This window comes from Protopterus annectens, chromosome 6.part0 (assembly GCF_019279795.1).
Source record: "Protopterus annectens isolate FY-2018-M chromosome 6.part0, PAN1.0, whole genome shotgun sequence".
NCBI lineage: Eukaryota > Metazoa > Chordata > Ceratodontiformes > Protopteridae > Protopterus > Protopterus annectens.
This window is the reverse complement of record NC_056737.1, coordinates 56,097,825-56,122,750: the sequence shown is the minus strand read 5'-3', so window position 1 is coordinate 56,122,750 and position 24,926 is coordinate 56,097,825. Positions and strand designations below refer to the sequence as shown.

General features: G+C 44.0%; 1 protein-coding gene across 2 annotated transcripts in view; it reads left to right on the top strand.

Annotated features, from left to right (window-relative positions):
• The window catches only part of LOC122804157, a 668,452-nt gene that overhangs the window by 341,202 nt on the left and 302,324 nt on the right, over positions 1–24,926 (top strand). The window contains exon 2 of one of the 2 annotated variants that reach the window (XM_044073846.1): positions 2,817–2,899. The exons of the other annotated variant lie outside the window; for it this stretch is intronic. Within the exon in view, the coding sequence (XP_043929781.1) occupies positions 2,817–2,899 (83 nt within the window). The remainder of the gene's footprint in view (positions 1–2,816; positions 2,900–24,926) is intronic. 2 annotated transcript variants of the gene reach the window in all.

Here is a 24,926-nt window from a genome sequence, read left to right as displayed (position 1 = left end):
CTTTCCTATCTTCCCTTTTCCAACCTCTAATTTGGTCAACAAAATACATCAGCACATCAGCTTAATGGCCCTTTAAGGCTGCCATAGAAAGTATCTTTCTTGCCTCTTGTGCAGAACAACACAGTTGAGGCTGCACGATGGAAGACTACTGTTGGTGCTCATAGTTCCCTGCAGCCACAAAGCTGCAACTGGTATATTTAATTAGGTAGTGTTTGCACACTCTTGCCTAGACACATTCATTGTAAATGAGCTTTGCAGCTCATTACGTACACACAGTAAACAGAGGAAGGCTAGCTATGATTGTGTTCACGCTGCTTCTGAATCCCAGGGACTGTTAAATTTACAATAATTCCCTTCTTTTCAGAGTTTCCTCTTTGCTTTTATATTTCATAAAACTAAACATTCTTCTTTAATTAAATCACAACTCACATTGTCTTTTTATGAAGAAACTCAGGAAATAATAATATAAGCTCATGTAATATATATCTGAAAACTATTTAATGTGTCACAGAGTTGCTCCTGTTTCGTGATAAAAATGTAGAAGGAATAGCCCAAGTTAAATTCATAGTTCATATTCATATTATCTGTGTTATCTGCAACAGAAGAGAAAGCTCTTTATCTTTTAAATTACTAAAACCAGCATTTGAAATAGCAGGAACAGATGACAGCTCATAACTATTAGTACAATTATCAACTGTTTCTAGGTAAAGCAAAATCAGCATTTATAGAATAAAGGTGACATCTGAAGGTAATTTTCTAATTAAACAACAGCACTGTAATTTTAAATTATGCAGTTTAGAGGAGTTTGTTGGAATAACTTTCAATACACAAAATAGCAGCATTACTTATTAGTCACTCAAAGGACACGCAGAAATGTTAGCAGTCCGACAATGTGGCAGTTCATAGGTTTATAGATACCTACTAGGATTTTTATCTTTAAGGATCTTTAGAAGCCTAGCCCTGCATTCCCATGAAGTTTTTACCCCATGCAATTTAAATAGAAATAACACAGAGATGGGCAGAACATTTACATATTATCCCTATCCATAAGAAACAAGGGTGCTAAACCAGGGGCAAAGTTGTGGTTCCCATCCATTTATCCAGATTACATTTGACTACAGCAAGGGAAGTACTTTGCTTTGTGAAGTATTCCTTCTAAAGAAGTATTCCTGGATGCATATCTAGCCATCCAATATGTTCTATTTATGTTGCAGAAGAGATAAAGATCTCTTGAGCAGGAGTTTATTCCACCACTGGACTTGTGGATGTGCAGTAGATCAGAGAGGAATGGGCCTGTTGGGGCCTTGTACGCGAGACAGAGAGAGGGCCCCTCAGAGTACAATCTCTTGAACAGGAGTTTATTCCACCACTGGACTTGTGGATGTGCAGTAGATCAGAGAGGAATGGGCCTGTTGGGGCCCTGTATGCAAGACAGAGAGATGGCCCCTCAGATTAAGATCTCTTGAGCAGGAGTTTATTCCACCACTGGACTTGTGGATGTGCAGTAGATCAGAGAGGAATGGGCCTGTTGGGGCCCTGTATGCAAGACAGAGAGAGGGCCCCCGGTAGCCAGTATGATATTGAGAAGTAGGGCGAGATCAATGCTTATGATTTAGGCCCTTTCATTTTCTAGGTGAGAAAGCCTTGTAGTCATTCAAGCTGTGTTAAGTGTCTTCTGATGGGTATATACTGAAAGGGGCATACCGATAAGGGCATATGATCAGGCTAGTAAGTGCCAAATACAGTGGAATGCACACATCCCTAGACCTAGACACAATACCATTATTAATAAGTTGAGTAATGAAAAAAGACTTTTTTGCAATAGTGCATAAATGCTGATCAAAGAAATGTTTGTTGTTCACATGGGACACATGCAATAGCAACAGGGGGCATCATGATTGCCAAAGACACCTATTATACATTTTTTGGCATTTAGTTTTGGGCCATTATTATGACACAGCTATATGTTTGGGAAGGGCCCTCATGAACAATCTAGGTGTCCTCTGGAGAGTTTACATTGGCACCAAGTTTGCAATTATCCACATACATGGTCAGTCACAAACCCATTACATTAGTTTTGACTTCTGAGAAGTAAATGCCAAACATGAGTGGTCCAAGAACTGACCCCTAGAGTGCACCACTAGTGTCAGGCCCTTTGGGGGAGGTACAGCCACAAACCCCAATTTCCTGGGTTCCATTTGTGAGCCAGTTTGCTATCCAGTGAGTTACACAGGGATTAACATTGAACTGGGAGAGTTTATCAACAATATCTGACAGTGGGATAGTGTTGAATGCCTTGATTTTTCCACATTCTTTGCTTTGGTATCCTCCTCAAAGAAGTCTACCAGGTTAAGCAACCAGGATCTGTCCTTGACAAAACCAAAACAGCTGGTGTCAAGAGTTTGTAGGTTGTCTATGTCTTTTGTTTATTTATTTATTTATTTATTAATGAATTACATAATGATCCTCTCCATAGCTTTAAATAATTACCTGAATCCATTGATGCCCCATCTTTGTCTAGGGGGATGACTGAAGCTGTATTCCATTTGTCCAGCACAGCCTGGTCAGTTATCTGGACTCATAGAAGCAGTCATCTTGGCCTTGAAAAGTGTTTTGAGGACTTGTTCTTGGGAGATTCATGGGACGTGTGGTATGAGTAAGTGATCTGGGAATGAATGAAGGGGGGGGGGAGTCAGAGCTAAATTTATTTGCTAGCAGACTGGCTATATCCTCAGGGCCTGAGTATGTGATATAATTTATTATTAGCTCTGTGTAGTGTTGCACATTGTTTCTGAGGTTTCTTCTTCCTTGCATAGGTGTCCATTTTACCTTTTTGGTGGATTTGCTCAGGATCCAGAGTTCCATACGTTTAGCAAGAGCATTTCTGACATCTTGATAGGTACGTTTATTTTTTTGATTTATTTTGATTTTGTTTTCTTTTGTTGTAGAGCCTGTTTATATTTGCATTCCACCATAAGTGTTTATTTTTGAATTTGGGAATTGTAGTTGCTTCAGAGAGGAGCAGATACATCTGTGCAGCTATTCACATGTGCCTGAAATTTGGCAGTAAAGGATTCTACATATGCAGTGGTGTCAGAGGGAGGGGGTGTTGAATTTAGCCATGTCATCACTAAATTTTCATAGATTAACCTCATATAATCTCTGAATACTGATGCTTCCAGTTTCCCTCACACTTACATCAAGAAAATATGGCTGCCAGAATACAGTGTACCAACTGTCATTCAATAGCAGGTAGCTGATTTTCGTGATCAGTGGTATGGTACCCCAATATAAGTACTGTAGCTCACTATTTGAACATTGCAATTTCAGGTATGAACATGGAAGTTCTATATATGTTTATAAGTTTTTAATAAAGTATGCAGTAAAGTCAGTCAGTTTCCATTAGATGAGATGTGTAATTACAGACATCCCCTGGTGCCAGTGTGTGAACTGTGCATGTGCAGAGCTGCCCACAGGTGCCTAGGCATGTACACAATGTTGTGTAGAACTTGGCATAATATGTAAATTGAGTGATTGACAAACAGTAATTTAGAGCTGAGCCATCATTTGCATAATCACCATGTCCAGGCACCTGAATTTGTATGATATAAGTGTGGGCGAAGGTACTGAATACAATTGCATATAGAAAAACTCTTTGAGAAGCGACTTTGAAATATGCAACAGGTGTATCAAACACTTATTGCTTCTAAAACAGCAGTTTTCATAAATTTTGACAAGGTAAGTCCTACTTTTTCAGCTTTACTTTTTAAACTATGGTCAATGTTAGCTGCTGTGGTACTTAAGTATATAATGATATACCTTTGACAATACTTTTATGAGTTAATGAACAAGTGGAGTGATAGGGGTACTGTGAGGGTAAGGTGGTTGTACTGAAGGGCGAGGGAGAGAGGAATACTGCAAGGGTAAGGCAATTGTACTCATGGATTGTTAACCCCATTGGGAACATACTGATTAGCAATACTCAGAGTACATGAGAACACAGTCAGGCTGGCCTTGTACTATCCTTTTAGGTAAAACAATTTGCCTGTTCTATCCTATCTCCATACTAATTAACTGATCCATATAAAAAATATGTACCCTCTCTGTGGAAAATATCACACATCATTCCCCTTCACAAGGGAGGCTCCTCCACTGCTCTTTCCAATTACAGCCCTATCGCCATCCTCTCTCCACTCTCCAAGATGCTGGAGAAATCCATTAACTCTCAGGTACTTCACCACCTCCTAACTAACAATCTCTTCTCCAAAACCAAACATGGTTTCTGGCCATATCAAAGTACAACTACTGCCTTGATATCTTTTGCCAACACTATCCTCCATCATAAAAACAATGATTTATTCTCCACTGCTATATTTCTTGATCTATCTAAGGCATTTGACATGGTATCACACAAAATGCTACTCTCCATTCTCAATAATCTCTCCTTCTCTCACTCTGCCATGAAATGGTTCCAAAGCTATCTGACCAGCTGACAATAGTCAGTCATCTGGAAAGACATCCTATCACCTCGTCTCCCCGTTTCTCTCGGTGTGCCCCAAGGCGCCATCCTTGGCATTCTACTATTTTCGCTGTTCACCAACAATCTACATACCTCTACAAAGCATGCTTCCCTCAAATATATGCAGATGACTCCACCCTCATCTGCTGTGCCCCCACTCTACCTGAACTTCAAAACATCACACAAGAATCATTTTCATCAGTAGAAAGCTGGCTATAAAATTCTCATATTCTACTAAATCCTAACAAGACCAAACTCCTTATCTTCCAACCCTCCAAATCCAACCAAACAGTCACCCACTTCAAGATCCTCGCCAAAGAAAATACCATTATTTCCCTTTCAGATCACACTAAACGTCTTGGTGTGGAGATTGACAACAAACTCAAATTTGATGTCCATATATCTCTTACCATGAAAATAGTACATAAAAAACTTGGTGCACTTCATAGAAACAAACTATACCTAACCAAGGCAGCTAAAACCTCTATTGCCTACTCCCAACTAATATCCACCTTACTTTATGCATCACCGGTTCATAGGTTCATAGGTTCATATTAGGCTATCTGCCCTGGGGCAATTATAAGCCTAGCCCGATTCTGTATGGCTTACACCACCCCTTGATTTGAGTATACTGTGCTCTTTTTAAGGTTTAGTTTACTGTGCCTCTGTCTAATAGTGACACGGGAGTAATACCTGGAACAAACCTACGATCCCCCATCCACCTATCGAGATTCTTCTTGAAAAGATTCAGTGAGGTGCTCTGCCTCACATAAACTGGAATTCTATTCCAGAGCAAAGGGAGCCTCTGGGTTATGAACCTGTCCCTCCAGCAAGTTCTATTTATTTCTGTGCTGAGGTTCAAGTCCCTCGAGTGTGTGGCTCTAAGGGATTTAGATTTACTGAGGTGGAGCATGTCCATTAATTCTGGATTTGACATAGCTTTGTATGTCAGGCATAGATCGCCTTGAAGTAGGCGGTATGCAACTGAGTAGAGCTGGAGTTTTTTTAACCGAGCAGCATATGGCATCTGTTTGAGACCCTTGATCCTCTTGGTGAGATACTTTTGGGGTCTTTCTAATTGCTGCAGGTGTCGGGTAAGGTACACACTAAAAGGGGCATTGTATTCTATGATAGGCCTGATGAGGGATGAATAAAGGGGCACGATTACCTCTCTTGATCTAGATGTGAAACCCTTCGTGATGAGGTGGGCTATGTAGAAGGTCTTTCTAACCACTTTGGCAATGTGGTTTTCAAAGGAGAGATTGCTATCAACTTGGGCCCCCAGGTCCCTAATAACTTTCTCTGTACTTAATGGGTTTCCGCCTATGTGGTAACTTGTGGGCACATTGTTTTTGCCAAAGGGTATGACTATACATTTTTTGGCATTTAGCTTTAAACCATGGCGCTGGCACCAGTTATCTGTCTCTGTGAGACCTTTTTGAAGGATGTTTGTGTCAGCTGGAGAGTCGATTATGACGCCCAGTTTGCAGTCGTCTGCGAACTTGGTGAGCCATAGTCCTCCCACGTTTGCCTGTACCTTGGAAAAGCATATACCGAACAAGAGTGGTCCCAGGACAGAACTATGTGGGATGCCACTTGTGACCGGTTTTGAGTCTGACATGGCTCCAGCAACTCTCACTCTGTGGGTTCTGTCTTTGAGCCAGTTTGCGACCCATCTTGTGACATAGGGGTTTATATTTAAGCTGGATAGCTTATCTATGATGCCCGAGTGGGGTATTGTGTCAAATGCCTTTGCAAGGTCCAGATAGGCTGTGTGGACTACCTTCCCTTCATCTATGGCTTTGGTGACTGTTTTGAAGAAGTCAACCAGGTTCAAAAGGCAGGATCTGCCCTTGACAAAGCCGAACTGGGTAGGATCTAGTGTCTGTAGGTCTCCAATGTCTTTGTTTATGAGCTCCATGATGATCCTCTCCATAGCCTTGCAGACTAAGCTAGTCAGGCTTATGGGGCGATAGTTTCCAGGGTCCGTAGAGGCTCCACCTTTGTGGAGTGGGACCACTGTTGCTGTACGCCATTCTGTGGGCACATATCCTGTATTGAGGCTGAGATTGTATAGCTGTTTTATTTGAGGGATTAGTTCCTCTTGGCGTTCATGTAGGACGCAACCTGGGACACCATCTGGTCCCATGGAAGCAGTGTTTTTTGCTTTGGAGAGGGCAGCCTTCACCTGAGCATCAGAGATGTTTGGGAGGCAGTCCTCTGCCGGGATAGATACTTGCTCTTTTGGGTGGGGGGGGGGGGAGTTTGCACTGAACCTGTCTGCCAGGATATTGGCGATGTCTATGGGTTCAGTGTATTTTTTGTCGTTTAGAATCAACTCAGAATAAGTCTGGGAGTTGCATCCCAGGTTCCTAACATAACCGAAAAAAGCCTTATGATTGTCTTTGGTGTCCTGTGCAATTTTTCTCTCGAAGCTGGCCTTGGAGGATTTTATGAGGGATTGTAATTTTTTGCTAGTACTGATCAGAGATGCCTTCCCTGTTAGGGATTTTGCTCTATCATGTAGTAGCTTCCTCCTTCTGTTGTACAGTTTATTTATGGCAGGGGTCCACCAGACTGGACGCCTGCCTTTGGATGATTGGGTCTTGGTTTTGTTTGGGATAGCATGATCCATGCATTCCTGGAGATGTCCGTAGAATGCGTTTATATAGGATTCTGCAGTTTGGGCCGTAGTTTCCACTGGCCCTGGGGCCTTGAAGGATTCCACTTTGGTTTTGAGAAGAGAGAAGTTCGCTTTTGTGAAGTTTTTCACTGTGGTTTTCTGGGCTGGGGGTGGGGTCGGGATGTGGACATCCAGTGAAATTAATTTATGGTCTGATCTTACCAATGAGGGATATACTTCTGGTGTGGAGCATAGAGTCCCTATGTTGGTAATGATCAGGTCTAGTATGTTGTCCCCTCTTGTGGGAGTGGTGACTAGTTGTTCCATAGCATTTGAGTTTATAATTTCCAGGAACCTTTGGGCTAAGGTGCTGGGGCTTGAGTAGTGCTCCCAGTCAATGTTTGGGTAGTTGAAGTCACCCAATATAATGGTGTTCGGAGAGATCTTCATGTTTTCCAATGTTTTCATGAAAGCCGAGTGGGATTCCTGACTTTGAGAGGGTGGTCTGTAAGATGCTATAAACTGAAAAGCAGTCTTGCCCACTGTTAGTTGCACATGGATGGTCTCCAATACTTCATGCAATGCCACTAACCTGGAGGTGTGGATATCCTTGATAAATATGGAAACTCCCCCTCCTTTTGTGGTTTGGTCCAAGTTTTGGGGCCAAAAAGCATGATATGAGGTATAGCCTGGTAGTGCTGGGGTGCTCTCTGGAGCCTATCGATGTTCTCCATACTGAGGAGAGCTTCGAGTGCGTGCATCTTGAGGTTAAGACTTCTGGCGTTAAGCAGCATTACCCTTAGTTTCTTGTTCCTTGTGCTGTCTATGGGGGTGGGTTTGACTTTTGAGCCTTGCCTAAAAAAGGCACTATGGGGGTGGCAAGTGCCTTTGCCAATATCTGAAAGCCCAGTGGTGACAGGTGCAAGCCGTCCCTAGCGAAGCAACGTGGCTTGTCTAGCATGTCATCCCAGGCTGACAGACACTGGATCCCCTTTGAATGACAACAAAATTTTAGCCAATTGTTAAAATCAATCATTTTGTCTTTGTACTGTTGCATCATTCTAGGTGAGGGTAAGATGCTGCTCAAGGTCAGGGTCATACCAGCCTGGGCTACATGATCAGAGAGCTCCTCTATGTCTCTTTTCATGTAGTCCAGGGAGGTACGTCTCAGGTCATTCACACCAGCATGTACAATGACTGAGTCATATTTGTATTTGCTTTGGAGTGACCTGAGTGCTTGCGTTATGTGGCAGATCCTAGCTCCCGACAGGCAGCTCACCGTGACCTTCTCTTTATTCAGCCTGGTGAGCGGGACGTCAGTGTGTCTGACAATAAAGTCACCTATTACAAGAGTATCAGGTGTGTTATTCAGCTTTAAGGGCTGTGGCTACTTGGCACACTGACTTTGTGGGCTATGTGTTGTGCGTGTTTTGTGTTTACCATACTTAGACAGTATAACTCAAACCGACTTGAAAACTGCTATAATAAGATAGCAAAATTTGCAACAGGTGCATCCTACCATAGCCATCACTGCCACTCATTAAGAGAACTAGACTGGCTTGAACTCCCACAACTTCTTCACCTAAATCAACTCTCTTTTGCCCACAAACTATTAAACCATCCTCATAAAATCCCATCACTTCAGAACCTTTTCCAAACTTACTGCTCTTTTAGATTTCTATGCTCCAACAGCAAAAATCTTCTTCTGGTCACCAAACCCAACAGTTCCTCAGGTGAAGCATTATTCTCTTATGCCATACCCAAACTTTGGAACAACTTCCCCTCCTCTATTACCTCCTTGTCATCTAGCAGGCAGTGCAAGAAAGCACTCAAGTCTCATCTAAAACTACACTGGCTCTGCCCTTTTCCTGACTAAAATATACTCCTACAATTTTAATTATATGCTATTGATCTTGTTGACCTAAGTACTACTCCCTCTACAACATTACAATATGTTTTATTTGCTCTTATTCCATCAAACTGTAACAAAATAAATACCTGTTTTAATATATGTTTTTAATCTATGGTATTCTATGTATCTACTGTCTTAATTGTATTTAATATTATGTATATTCTGCTCTGTTATTTACTGTTTGTCAAGCTGTATACTGTAACGCAATTTATGCATGTGGAGCTTTTCTCCCTGGGCCTCCGCTGAAAAAGGGCCTGTGTCCAGTCAGAATTTCCCAGTAAACAAATGTAAATAAATAAATAAGGGGGTTTCCTATGGCACTTATGACCAAGATGTTAATACCATTCCTACAAAGCATGCCAAAAAAGCTTAGCAAGCAAAAAAACAGCACTGAGCCTGATGAAAAAGCTACCTGGAAAGCAAAGTTTGCAGATGCAGAAAATAAGGTGCTATTCCAGGCACTCCCTGTTCATGACTGATTGCTCTTTGGGCAGGATGCTTCCAAATGAGCCTGCCAGCCATGTATCTGTAAAGATCTGGTGATGGACATTAATGTTGTTGGTGGACAAGACTTTACTAATGCAATAGTCCATCACAGGGCCATCAACATTACTCATGCTGATGAAAAATAATCTGTCCACCTGCCATGGGAGGGTAAGTCAACATATAGTGAGCTGTCAGTCAAGTCACCATTTATGAAGACAGAGGAGATTTTGGCCGAGAGAATGTCACTTCCACATGGTCTCACAGTGCAGTGCTGGATATTGGTGTAAAGCTTCTCATGGCACCAAGAGTATCTACTAGAGATGCTCCGGGTCTGTAGAACCCTTCTTCTATCACAGTAGTTGCTTGATTTGCGCAATACCTGAATATCAGGGATTCCATCTCAATGACCGTTTGCACAAGGTGTGTTATTTCAATGATTAGTTTTCAAATGCTACTATTCCTACACTTGACTATCATGTATGTATTTGTTGCTGGGTCATTTTTGACTCTCTATTGAGAACTGCCAGTATGGTACTGCCATCACCTGATTTTGGAGGATCTGCAGCCTCTAATATGATGGTGGGGGTGAACTGGCACATTCAAGGAGTATAGTGTGATGTGTGCATGTGTCTGTGTGTGTGTGTGTGTGTGTGTTAAACACAGGGAAGGTGACTGCTGCATCCCTTACACAGATCAAGGACACAGCCTCTGTGGCTACAGACACACCCACAAGGTACATACAATACAAGGAGGCATGTTACTGGGGATACTAGCTGTCAGGGGAAATATGGTACTCCCTGTGACGATTGGGGAGAGATGGGCGAAGGCTGCCAGCCTAGTCAAATAGAATCTGATATATAATTTTGACATTTGTAAATAAATGTAAAATACAGGCATGTTGTCTTGATAATAAATGTAAAATACAGGCATGTTTCTTGAGTGAAAATAATACTGTGAAATGTGGAACTGCAAAATATGTGACAACATTGCACTTTACTGGCCTAGTGAAGCATGTTGTGACCCTTTCATGTTAGAATTCGGCTCCAGTGCGGCTGGATGAAGGTTTCATGCCCATTGTTTTAAGGTTAAAGTTTATGACCAGAATTTAGATGTGGAATGTGCTTTATTGCTTTGAAATGCCTTGTATTGTTGTAAGTTTCTGTGTAGGTGTTAGATTGCTAAATAATGCAGTTTGTGGCCTGGGAACTCAGACCAGGTGTTAAGATGATGCAAAATACTGGGAAAAACTAAGTGTCAAAAATGATGTAATTTGGGGGGGCCTTAGAGACATGTTTGTTAGTAATGTTTAAATACTATTTCTCACAAGAGGTAAGAGTGAATTTTGATCTTGATATCCAGCTTATCAGCACTCTGCCTTGTGCTCACGTGTAAGTTTTAGCACTGTGATTTCTTGTAGCAATAGTTAAAGCTAGTAAAAATTAATTATGTTTTTTTCTTTGAAATCAGACCTGTCCTACTCTATTATTTTAGGTTTCTGTGTGATCTCTGAACTCTTTGATATCTCTGTGGTATAGTAGTTTTGTCTTGTGTTTTAATTATTTATTATTAAATATTTTTAAAACCTTCTACCTGTGGCTGGTTTGTGTAGAGATAAGCTCTAGAGTACATTGCATATTTATAGAGATTATTGTAATAGGCCACTCTAAAGTAAGCCTTGACTGTTAGTCATACTATCATTGGATAATAATATTGCACAGTAATAATTGGGCACCCTTTTAACAGCCTTTTAGTAGCTGATATTATTAGTTGGGTGATGGCAGTAATTACTACCATATAGTCTGGGTAAAGGGGCACAGCTGGAGAATCTGTGTCAGCCTTTCCCAGGAGTGTCTGTGAAGCTGTATAAATACTTATCTCAAAGTGTGTGTGTGTTGTGTCAGCTATTTGGGCAGGGACATGAAGCACTGGTTGGACAGAGAGGGTACTGGAGGTTTTAGCTTGCCCAGCTAGGCTGAGACCTGGACCCTATAGCTGTGCCAGTGGGGAGTCTTATTGGGGACCTGGTGAGCAAGGGAGAGACCAGCCCCAGACTGACTGTGATCTCTGTGTGCACTTAAGGGAAATTGTACTTTACTGTGTATATAATCATCCTTTCCTCTCTTCTCTTCTATGAGATGACCTCCCTGGTGTTAGTGGTGAGGATTGAGGCTCCTTGATTGCTGGGCCAGGGCACAGTCGTCACACTCCCTACCAGAAACATATGAGGATCTGTCTCTAACCCCCTTGAGTGCAGAGGTATGCATGGGGGCATGCTCACTGGAGGCATGGTTACCAAGTTGATGTGTCAATAGCTGCAATCCAGCATATGTGCAGGGCCATCAAGGAAGCATAACCTAGTACCACCACAGACAGGACAGAGTTAGTAAGGCTGATGTAGGGTATTCGAGATGGCTACTGGAGTCATGTCCCATAAGTGGGATTATACAGATAGGCTAAATTACATATTAGAATGTATCATATACTCTCAGCTTCACCTGCCATCATGGCCATAGATGATTTAGATTGCACTCAAGCAGTGCTAACATTTCCACAGCTACATCTGTTGTAGACATGTCTATGGCTAGGAGAGGACATCCCTGGTGTCCTGGAAGTCAGAGCAGTGGCATGTCTCATAACAGACATTGATCATGGTCATTCAACATCTAGCCAGAGTGATGGTACAATAATGCAAATCCTGGTAGCCCCAGCTCTTATAGGTGGGTGAGTGCACTGGATGCTCAATCTTCTACGATGCATGCCATGGATCTGTTCAGTATATTGATATGTTGCAACTACTGCTCATAGGTTCATACGTTCATAGGTTCACACAACTATACTAGGCTATTGGCCTAGCTGAGAATTTCACCCATGTTCCAACAAAGTCAGCACCTGATCGCCTCGTCCAACAGGAACATTGGTGGGATCCCAGAGGTGAATTATTTTGTTTCCCATACAGTCATCCAGATTCTACTTAAATAGGGCTAGTGAGGTACTCTGCTTGACATGGATAGGAAGTTAATTCCACAGATGGGGAGTCTTTGGGACACAATTCTATCCCACCAAGAAGTTCTAGTAATGTCACAGACCAGGTTGAGGCCTTGCATGTGGGCTATACAAGTGGAGTTTGACTTATAGATGTGCAGCAACTCCATCAAGGATGGGTCTGAGATGGCCTTGTAGCCAGACACAGGTCACCTCTGAACAGTCTGTATGAGAGTGAGTAGAGGGACAGGGATTTTAGCCTACAGTATCTGTGTAGAACAGGGGTTTGAGACCCTGGGTTGTCTTTGTCAGGAACCTCTGTGGTCTCTCTAGCTGCTGCATGTGCTTGGCAAGGTACATGCCGAAGGGGACTTTGGACTTGATAATGGGTCTGATAAGGGAGGAATACCAGGATGTTATGACCTCCTTGTTCCTGGATGAATTACCCTTACTTATGAGGTGGGCCATGTATAAAGCCTTCTGTACAATGAAGGCAACATGGTGGTCAAAAGTCAGGTTGCTGTCAACCTGGGTGTCCAAGTCCCTCATGACTGATTGTGTGCTTAGTACAGCTGTTCCCCAGCTGATTACTCACTCACACCACCACAGCCCCCAATACAGTCCACACACAAGAGCTGCTGGTGACAGCAGTCATTCAGAATGCCTTTTATGTTAATGCCCCCAACTCAAATCCCATGCACACAACTGCACTCTTTCTTTTAATTGTCCTCATCACTCACACATTTCACTGTGAAATACATCCACACATCCTCCCTCCTCACCTGTGCAAATAATGATAATTGTGCACTGCCCCTGAACATTGTTACTTGGGTTATCCATGTCTGAAGCACAGTATGGCCATTCTAAGTATGTATAAGTACAGCATGGTTTTGGTTTTACATACATTACTTTTACTATAGAGTATCTGCTTTTTACTATGGGCAGAAGCTATGTGCAAGCCACTGCCTGTTTACCAGTAACATGGCATACTGCACCCACCACCATCTGGCATGATCATCCCCTGCTGCTGCCTTCTCCAGTGACTCCACATCTGGCTTAGCCTCCACTGCCCGTTGTGCTGGCAACTGCTCCTCCTGCAACTACCTCCCATTGTAACCACCTCCTAATTGTGATATTGGGTAAAATTACACACAGAGACACTATTCTTGTACATGTGCCAGGATCATACTGCAGAGCACCACCAGGTGAATCCACACAGTGAAAGATGCCTTCAACAGCCCAAGCACATGCTCAGTAATGCTCCTTGTTTGCGATTAGGCATAGTTATATTTCTGATATGTTTCATTCTGTGGATTTCTAATGGATGGCATCAGCCAGGGTTCCAGGACATCTCCAAAATCACCACTAAGATGACCCTGGGGGAAGTCACCCCTTTCAAAATGTTGGTATAGCTCACAGGTGTCGCATATGTGGAAGTTGTAATAACTGTCTTGATGGCCTGCCGCACATTGTAGATTACAGCCTGTGTATTACAGACCACCTGACAGTTGACAGAGTGTTTCCCTTTGAGTTATGTGTATCTCCTTCACAGTTCACCAGTTTGGACCTTTATTTTATTGTGGGTGCAGTCTATGGCCACCAATACCTAAAGGAAAATTAGCTATATGACAGAATTACTGCATGGTGTTCCCTCTCCCTCTCTGTCTCTCTCTCCTTTGTGATATGTGAGAAGCATGTTCCCTCATATGCTGAAGAATGGCATCTAGAAACTGATGGAGTATTCTCAATGTATATGCCTGAGATACTCCTACTGTGTTCCCAGTAGGTTGATGAACAGTCCATGTAGCTAGTATACTTAAAGCCACACATACCTTGGTATCCATTGGGATAGACACTCTGTGACACCCACTGGGGTACAGATAAGGCCAGCACATTACCACAGTGTCTTACATTATCTTCCTAGCCACATAGCACTGGTACACAATACTGATGTCATGGAGTCCAAGAAATGTTAAGTGCATTTGGATGATACAGTGACTGCTGGGTTGATGACACACAATGTCATAATTTGTAGTTGCAATATGAGATTGTTGCAGCTAATCATTTACTAATGCAGTGGCAAACCCTGGCATTTTTTTTGTAATTCCCTTAGCATGAAAATGGTGATTTGGCAGTGTTCATTTGCATGGCATTTATATATTCAAAGATTGATTCTGCCATCTTGTTTGCCAGATTTGCATATACCAAGCCACTCATTTTAATAATGTTGCTCATTACCATATAATTATATTTCCAATAGCATATGCCACTGCCAGCACTGCTGCATGACTTTCCCTATTAGCAGTAACTGTGTCTCTGAATAGCACTCACTCTGCACATGCCTTCTCATTACAAAATTTCCTCACTGCAATGTAGCAAAGTTTTCTGAATTGTCCCTGTGTTTTGCCTTGATGGTATTAAGTTTGGCTATGCCCAGAATTTATATCACTCCAAGAATAGAATGTTTTTCTTTTCTTGCCACCATTTTATACAGCAACCTCTTTTAGTGCAGTCTAAGAAACTAGTAAATGAATAGTATTCAGAGAAAAGTTAGATTTATCTCTGAACTATAAGTCATAAAATTGCTAATAGTACCACGCACTACTTCTAACATTGTGTTAGCTGACAGTTTTTTATATGCTTTGATGTGTGTATATCTTTTTTTATCTATTTTTTTAGGTATAACTGTATCTGTGAGTGCAGAAATCATGGGTAAAGGGCTTTTTATATCAGTCATTTAACCAGTTATCAAATGTATGCATTCATTAATAAAACACATAGCACTAATATATCAGCAAAGCTTTAGCAGAATCAGCCTCTAACTTTGGGATGGGGACAGACATGCCCATGTCTTTGTTTTGGCTTACTTTCCCAGTCCCCAGTCCACTCCAAAATGACATCACTAGATATTTTAGAAGAAATGCACAGTTTGCATCCATACATTCTTTCAGCAGCCTTTCAGCTATAAGTTTAATTTGATTAGAACTGCATTTGATTTTATGCATGCTGTGAGACAAAAGTAAGTGTTTTCCTGACACTATCCCCTGGATTCTCAAAAGCTTGCACGGCATGCATGATTAGTGTAAGAGAAAATGTTGCTAATATGGTGGCACTAACACTAGTGCTGCACGTTCCCAGCCCTCGTATGCAAATTACCCCATTTGCAGGTGAAAACCATGCAAATAAGGTAAATCTGCTATCCAGGAAGCAGGAATCAGGGCGTGCAGGACTAGCATAATATGCAGTATTGTACTCTGTTAGTAACCGAGTACTGTACTGCAAACTCCAAAACAGAGCTATGACAGCACCAATTAAAGGCTGCATATCATTAAGGAAGCATGCCAGTGGCCAAGTAGAAGGCCATTGGCATTGCAAACAATGCAAAATATACAACATACAACTTTTATGATATGTCTGCCAATCATGGCCGTTGAAGCATAGGGCAGCGGCGCGCAAACGGGATCGGTGGGGAAATAAGAAAATAAACGTAAAAAAAAAAGCAGTCTAACTAAAATCAGTATTCCATCATGCAAGTCAATTGCAGGCAAAAGGCAACCTGGCCAGTGAATAGTGGTTGCTAAGGGGGAGGCACAGTGTGACACATGTAACTATGCATTCACAGGCAATCCTATGCAAATGAGGGGAAAGATAGTGAATCCCGGTTTTCCCCAGCATGTGAGGCAGGTCCCAACAGTGTAAGAGTATGAATAGCTGAGCACAAGAGTAGGAGGTAGGTGACATCATGTGCGGGAGTGTCAGGCATACTGTCAGTGGATTGGAGCCCTGTGGCTCAGGGTTGCATCCAGCTTAGCAGAGAAAAGCCAGGGGGTATGTCTAAATCTGCCCAGCACATATGACAAAGTGTAAGTGGGTTTGCGTGCAGCGCAACAGGATCTACAGGAAAATAAAGGAACTGAACCCAAGAAATAGCAGCAGTGTGCACATTGGAGTACACTGATTGCGTGGTGTGCCCCTGGGATGAAACAGAACGGCAATGGGAAGGGAAAGCAGCAGTAGGAAGTTAATCAAGGGGTACTAGGGTCACAGCCAGGTGAAATGTATCAGAACCAGCCAATTTCACAGGCAGCAGACCAGCCCAGCCCAGAACGCCACTATAAACCATGCAAACACCTACCCTTCCGGTTTTTCCCACACAAACAAGGGGGGAACTTTTAACACTCACAACGGAAAAATGTTGGGGCTGCAATAGCTATCATATAACTTATGGAAGAGGATGAGGGTGGTGAGGATGGGAATGCTGCCGACCAACCCACAGTGAGGAGACGAAAAATAATGTACACACCCAGGGTAACCTACCAAGGGCTACATGAGCTGGAGATAGTAGAATGCTAAAGGGGGATAGGGACCTCCTACAGCAGATTGTTGAGCTCTGCAGGCCATGCCTGACACACAGAACTAACAGAGGGGAACCCATCCCAGTGGAAATGAAGGTATGTGTAGGCCTAAGAATACTAGCTACAGGTACTTTCCAAAGGCCAACTTAGGGATATGATGGGGATCTCACAGGCATCAGCATCCAGGATACTCCACCAGTTCCTGGATGCCATGGCAGCACATGTTGGTGAGCATGTATATTTCCCCCTCACCCATGAGGCGTTGGCCAGCAGTATGCGTTTCTTCCAGCAAATAGCAGAATACCCTGAGGTAGTGGGTGCAATAGACTGCACGCACATACGCATCAAAGCACCACCCTTTGAGCAGGGTAGGGTCTATATCAACCACAAGGGCTTCCCGTCCATCAACTGCCAGGTCATGTGTGATGCCCAGGGCATAATACTAAATGTGTGTGCTGGCTGCCCTGGAAGTTAGCACAATTCCCACATCTGGCATCTGACGCAGCTGTAACAGAAATTTGCCAATGGGGACATCTCACACAGTCACCTAGTGGGGGATGCTGGATATGCACTGGAGCCGTGGCTGATGATGCCTATCAGAAATGCACACACACCTGAACAAGAACTCCATAATAAGGCACACACACAAACAAGAATCATAATAGGGTGTGTGTTTGGGATGCTCAAGTCACGGTTCTGGTGCCTGGACACATCCAGTGGAGCCTTGCAGTACTCACCAACTACATGTACCCAAATCATCCTTGTATGTGCCATGCTACACAATATGATCCTGTGGAAACAGCTACAGCAGGAGCAGCAAGGGGCAGGGCCACATAGCCCCCCACCAATGCCAAGGCATGCACAGACACAGAGTGACTCAGAGAAGGAACAACCTGAGCCTGCCAAGTAGGCAGAAGGAGGTGTGCCCAGTATGCCCTGGCCCTGGCAAAGAGGCAACGCATAGCACATACACTGACACAGGAGGAACCCAGGGAATAGCACTTCTCTCTGACTCTCACATACAGTAAAAGGGATGCCAAACATTACACTGCCTGTGCCTAACCATACATAGGCAGTGTACTATGTGCATTCAACATAGGCAGCCCTGCAGCACCACCCTCAATACTGGGACACCCACAAGATAAGGGACTCACACATGCCAGTCAGGAGAGGGGGTCACATACCCAACAACAGTCACAACCAGCAGGACAGGTGTAGACAAACACAAACAAATGCCATATATGGCCTCTGAATGAGGGGTATGGGTAACCCCACCCAGGCCTACACTGACAGACTACAGCAGGCCAGGTAGTGGGATGTCACTTGTGATGGCTAGGAAGTCAGAAACGAATGTGTATGCAATCAAAAGACAAGAAGATAAGAATGGTAGTACACCAGTATGGCTTAGCCAGCACGATAGGTAAGACTACTGACTGAAATGGACTACAATACATACCAGTACAGTCCTAGCAAATGTGTACAACTGTCAGGTGTGCCCCCACCCTAACAGTCAGGTGCGCCACCCCCAATCCTGTGTAGAAACATAGAAATAGTCAGGTGTTCCCCCCGCTATGCAGACATGTTGCAACAGTCAATGCCAAATTATTGGTGGATACCCTGCAGACACAGCATGCTACCTGTTAGTGTACAACACAAAGGTTAGCTGTGCAGTACAAACCACCAGACATGAACCACACATGCAAAACAGATGGCCTTACTGGGCATGCTCACACACTTAGAGAAATGAAGGCCATGTATGCAAACGCCAGTGGGCCAGACACATCCAGCGGTTGCAATTGTTAGTGCAGACATATGTCAGTATACACCACTCATGCCTTGCACACACAGTGGACAGGAATACAGACATATATATATAAAAGGACAACACACCATAATAAGCCAAAGGTAGATGGATATAGATGTGTGGAAGAGGGTGACCGTGACAAGAAGCCATCCACACCTGTCCCACCCAGCACACAGCCAAAGTGCCCCAAATACATCAGGTGCAGATGTCACGCACTACAGTTACTATTGACCAGTACCTGTCAGCACCATAGACTATGTGGTCCACGTGCCAGCTGTGCAACATGGCTGTACAAGGACGTAGTCAGCTAGTTACCCTATACACGTACCTCTGACATATGACCCTTTGTGTGGCCGCTTGTGGCATGTCACCCCTACTTGAATGGTGTATGGGCCATGCACACACCGGCCACCCCATAGTGGTACCCTGACAAGCCTGATGAGGTTACCCAATGTGAAATACACCTTTGGGAGAGTTGTAGGCCAATAATCTTTATGGCACATCCAATAACTGCATACTGCTGTAGTGTGATAGACTAGTTAGGTAGGAGTTCTAACCCCAAACATGGCAATTGTGTGTGTGAGTGTGTGTCACTGTTCATGTGTGTGTCTGTCTCTCACTGCCTGTGTAGAGAACAATGCCTTTTAGGCTACTCACACCCCTTACTATTCACATACCCAATGTTGGCAAGGTTGCTGATGTCACGCACCTAGAAATGCTCCCCTGGGAAAGCTGCAGCCCAGTAATCTCTGTAGTGCATGATGTAACTGCATACTGCTGTAGTGTGACAATGTAGTTAGGTAGGAGGTCAAACCCCAGAGGTGGCAACTGTGCACGTGTGAGTCTGTGTCTCTGTGTGCGTATGTGTGCATGTCTGTCTGTCACTGACTGTGTAGAGAGCAATGCTTTTTAGGCTACTCACACCCCTTACAAGTCAAATACCCACCTTTGGTAAGGCTGCTGATGTCACGCACTTTGAAATACACCTCTGGGATGATCATAGCCCACTAATCTCTGTAGAACATCCCGTAACATCGTATGGCCATAGTGTGATTAAGGAGTTAGTTGGGAGTTCTAACCCCTGACCTGCAGTTGGCAGGTCAGGGGTTAGAACTCCCAACTAACTCCTTAATCACACTATGGCATGTGTATACATGCATGTCTGACTGTGTACAGAGCAATGCTTTTATGGTACACACACACCTTACATTTCACATACCCAACTTTGGCAAGGCTGCTGATGTCACCCACCTAGAAATACACCTCTGGGAAGGCTGTAGCCCAGTAAACTCTGTAGTGCATCCCGTAACTGTGTACCACTATAGTGTGATAAACTAGTTAGGCAGGAGTCCCAACCCCAAACCTGGCAACTGCATGTGTGAGTGTGTATCTGTGTTTGTGTGAATGTTTGACTGTGTAGAGAACAATGCTTTTTAGGCTACTCACACACCTTACAAGTCAGATACCCACCTTTGGCAAGGCTGCTGATGTCACACACCTTGAAATTAACCTCCGTGACAATCATAGCCCAGTAATCTCCGTAGCACATCCCATAACATCATATGGCCATAGTGTGATTAAGGAGTTAGTTGGGAATTCCTACCCCGACCTGCCAACTGTGTGTGTATGCGTGCATGTCTGACTGTGTAGAGAGCAATGCTTTTAGGTACTCACACCCCTTACATTTCACATACCCAACTTTGGCAAGGCTGCAGATGTCACCCACCTAGAAATACACCCCTGGGAAGGTTGTAGACCAGCAATCACCATAGCATGTCCTGTAACTGCATACTACTGTATTGTGAATTAGAAGCATGGTAGGGTTCCTTCCCCACACATAGCAGTTCTGGATATATTGTGTGTGTCACTGTCTGTGTAGGTAACAATGCATTTTAGGCTAGTCTCTCGCAGTCATTTCAAATGCCCTACTTTGGCAATCCCGCTGATGTCAGTCATTGTGAAATACACTTTTGGGCAAGGACTACTCCAGTAATATTTATTTATTTATTTATTTATTTATATTTGTTGACCGGGAGTGTCCGACTGGACTTAGGTCCATTTTCAGCGGAGGCCCGGGGAGAAGAGCTCCACAGATAAAATAAGCAGACAGTAGTTACATTGGATTACATAGCGATTAACAATTTACATAGCAATTACTTACAACATATTTACAGGTGAAGAACATAGTACATCAGTAGACAACTAGAATCTTTATCTGTGAAGTACATAACAGACATTAACAAATGTTACAAGAAGAAGTTCCTGCTGTATAATAAATACTGGCTTATCAGTATCTGAGCTTGCTATAATCAAGGTAGTTAGTGGAGTGGAAAGAAAGGTAGTGTTTGTTTAATATCCGCTGCGCATACTATAACTGCGTAGTGCTGTAGTGTAATACACTAGTTAGGTAGAGGTTCTACTCCCAGATATGGCAAGTGTGCGAGTGTGTGTGTGTGTGTGTGTGTGTGTGTGTGTGTGTGTGTGTGTATGTGTGTGTATGTGTGTGTGTTTGTAACCTGTGTAGAGGTGGTTGTGGGTTGTGACACCTGTGGCCAATGTGGAGTGGGTTTTGCATATTTCTTATATGGCGGCCATACTATATATCACAATGTCCACCATACTGGGATAACACATGTGATGTGGCTGAAAGGCCGAGGTGCATAGCCATACCCAGACATGTGACATCAAGGCCAGGCAATCACAGTTAGCAACCCCAGTATTACCCAGAGCACACTCTCACCCCATGTGTCATACACACACACATATGCTAGGTAACAGCCAATATGTGGGCATTACACTGCATATTGGCCACTGATAGTAACTATGGAGTCACAGCGGAGGGTCACAGAGGGCATGACACCCAGTCCATCTGTCCAATATGCACATACGTGCAGACAGTGCACCTCCCCCATGTTCCTCAATGGAAACCTGCACCACCTGTGGTGCCATCACATGTAACCCACAATGGACATACCATGCCTGACAACATGCCCGTATGGACAGATGCCACTGACACCAAGGAATGCTAATACCATGTGCTCCATGTAGGTGCAGGGTAAAGCTGCTGGCCATTACCAGCTCCCACCACAGGTGGACAGGACTGGCACATCTGATGATAATCTGTGTTGACAACATGGGCTGGACACCCCAGGTACAGTTCCACATGTCACTGTACATGCATGTGAGAGGGGTGCACATCCCAGATGCTGTCCATGTCATGGACGATGGGACACAGACATGGCAAGCGATGCACAGCATTGTCCACACACCGTAGTCACCCAGGTGACCGGATGGGAGATACAATACCCACCTGTGTAGGCAAATGCAGACACTACATCCCTGAACCACAATGCAGACCATCATCATGTGGCCTGTTGCCAAGGTAAATCCATCGCCTAGCCCTGGACAGCCATCTAGCACAGTCAAACACCACACACCTGTACAGACATGCAGCCATGCATGTCAATACTGGCACCCTGTGTGTTTGTGTGTGTGTTGCATGCTGCAGATGTTCACATCCACACCCCCTACAACCCCCACGGGCATACTGAAGCATGCTGTCTGATGTCAGACACCTTCTCATACCCTACGCCCATACAGCCCCCGTATGACCTGTGTGGTGCATGGGATACCTGCACAGTGCTGTGATGTGGCAATCCCACAACTGATGATTTGTACACCTGGACCTGCCATGTGTGTCAATGTGTGTGTGTCTTTGTGAGAGTGTGGCTTTGTTGACGCTGGCACCTGTTCATGCCGACAGGCATGTGTATGTCACCTACTGTACAGCTACTGTATCCCTGTTGCAGATGTCACTCAACGTCACATATATGTTCTGAGTGCTCCACAAAAGGTAACCCATGTGGTGCATCCAATAATTGCAGAGAACTGTGCTAGCACTACATAGTTGTCAGGGGTTTGATACCCTGTGCTGCTAGGTGTGTGACACAAACAAGCTTCAGTTTTACCCTTCCACCCCTCCCTGACATGTATTTGCCTCTGTCTGCATTCCCCCACCCCCTCTCAGGTGGACGTGGAGACCTACACCTGCTTTGCTTAGGCAGCAGCATGTGTAATGTAAGTAATGCGAATGATCAGCTGATAGCCTCTGCACAAATCGAATCCCTCCCCTAGTCGATTGCATGTTAAACAGCTGTGATTACATTCCCATAGCCAATTGTATGGAAACACACTTCAATACCTAGGAACATCATGGTGGTGTTGACCGTTTTCACCCACTGTGAGCAGGAACTAGATCTGTCCAGTGACAAACAGCATCTCAGATGGATTGCGGTGTACCTCTAACAACATACACTGTGGAAACAGTGCAACAAACAGGAGGTGGATGTGCCTGACCTGACTACAGACTGTAAGTGCTGCTATACTGCATTTGTAGTAATGTTGCTTTAACAGTGTTTGTGTGGATATGTCTGTTGTACATATCTCAATACCTGCCATATCAGTGCCATGTTTATGAGGAATCTCCATCTACAGGGTCATCTGCAGCCTGGGCAGTGTTGTGTCTGTGGTTGCATGTGTCACCCACGGAGCATCTAGCTGTCGACTGCTGAAGGTAGTGTGAGGTTTGCAGTCAGTAGATGGAGAAAGCTGTGGTAGTCACAGACGTCATATCCCTCAAAGGGCATACGTTGCAACAACCCTGTAACAACAGTAAATGTATGTGGGTATCACTGCAACATGCCAATATTGGCCCAGTGTTTGTGCTCCCAGCCACACCTTTGTACATATGTCATGCATGAAGTGGTGCATATGTGCTGTACACCATATTTTGTGGCATCACATCTGAGAACAAGCCACTGATATAGCCGACTGCTACACATGTTATGTATAGTAGGGTTACATTACATGACATTACCTGCACATTCTGTGGATGTTCGTACAGTACTGATGTCTGTGTATCTATGGTGAATGTTGACAGTGTGTGTAGTATTGATATGTACCTTCGGCTGTGTACAGACTGTGGTAGATGACATTGTTTTAGTTCTCCTACTATGAGATGTTACAAGCTGCCCCACTGTATGGTACTGTAGAAGTGTACATGTTTGTAGGGCCATAAACACATGTGTCCCATACCACAGACAGCCACCAGACCAAAGTGTGAAGCAGGCCAGTATATGTAGGGTCAGTCTGTGAGTGGCACATATGAGGATGGGGTAGAACACATAGCCCATATACTGTAATACCATGCTAGTTAACCATATGTGGCTGTGTTCACATTGGTTGTGGATATGCACTGTCACACAGGTGTATCTTACCCTGTGCTGTGACATGCCTGTTGAGCCTGCTTTATATGCAGGTACATGTGCATTCCCCTTTGGGAGATGTAGGCCAGTGTTGAGCCAGTCTGCCTGCAGCCTGCATAGTGCATTGTGACATGTCTAGCAGCTGAGTGTAACTACCCAATGGGATGTCATGTGCAGATACTAGCCAGATGTCCTCCTGCTGGCCCTCCCGTAACAGTCATGTATGTCAGACAGGGCAGTGGGATGCAGTGCAGATGCATGCCAATACCTATTGTGTAGTATGTGGCCATGGCACTCCTGTACCAGCAGTCATATCGTTATAGGCCAGGCAGGGATGTGTGAATGCATGACCTATGGTGGACATCATATACCAGCCGTTATGTGTTATACCCATCTACATGGCCATCCACATACATATTGTCAGGCATGGTACACGTGTAGCACTAAGGGCTTATGCATATACCTCTGGACTGTGCAGACTGTGTTAGACCCTCCACATATATTGGCCAATATCTCTGCTGCTGTCCACAGTGGCATTATGGCCTAGCAGCGGTACTATACACTGATGTCTTTTGCATGTCTTTCAGTAACCAATGGCACACATGTTATAAGCAGACGTGACCTCCCACACACACCTTGGCTGTGAAGACAATCCCAATGACAGTAGCAATAGTCTATTAGTATACCTGCTAAACATACCTGACATCCCCTGCAACTATGACATTGGGAATATATGGGCTGGGGTTGGCCTACATTTCATGTCTAGGACATATGGTGGGAATATATGTGCATATACCTATCCAGATAGCCAGGTATACATGATCACACATGTGTACTACACCCAATTAACACTCTCATGGCAACCACATACTATAGATTCCCACATCATGTGTGCGTGGTCCCATTACACCTCCTGTGTGATGGGCATCTGTCCTGTGTGTGGGCAGCAGTGCTACCGACAGCATGTAGCAATACCCCTTA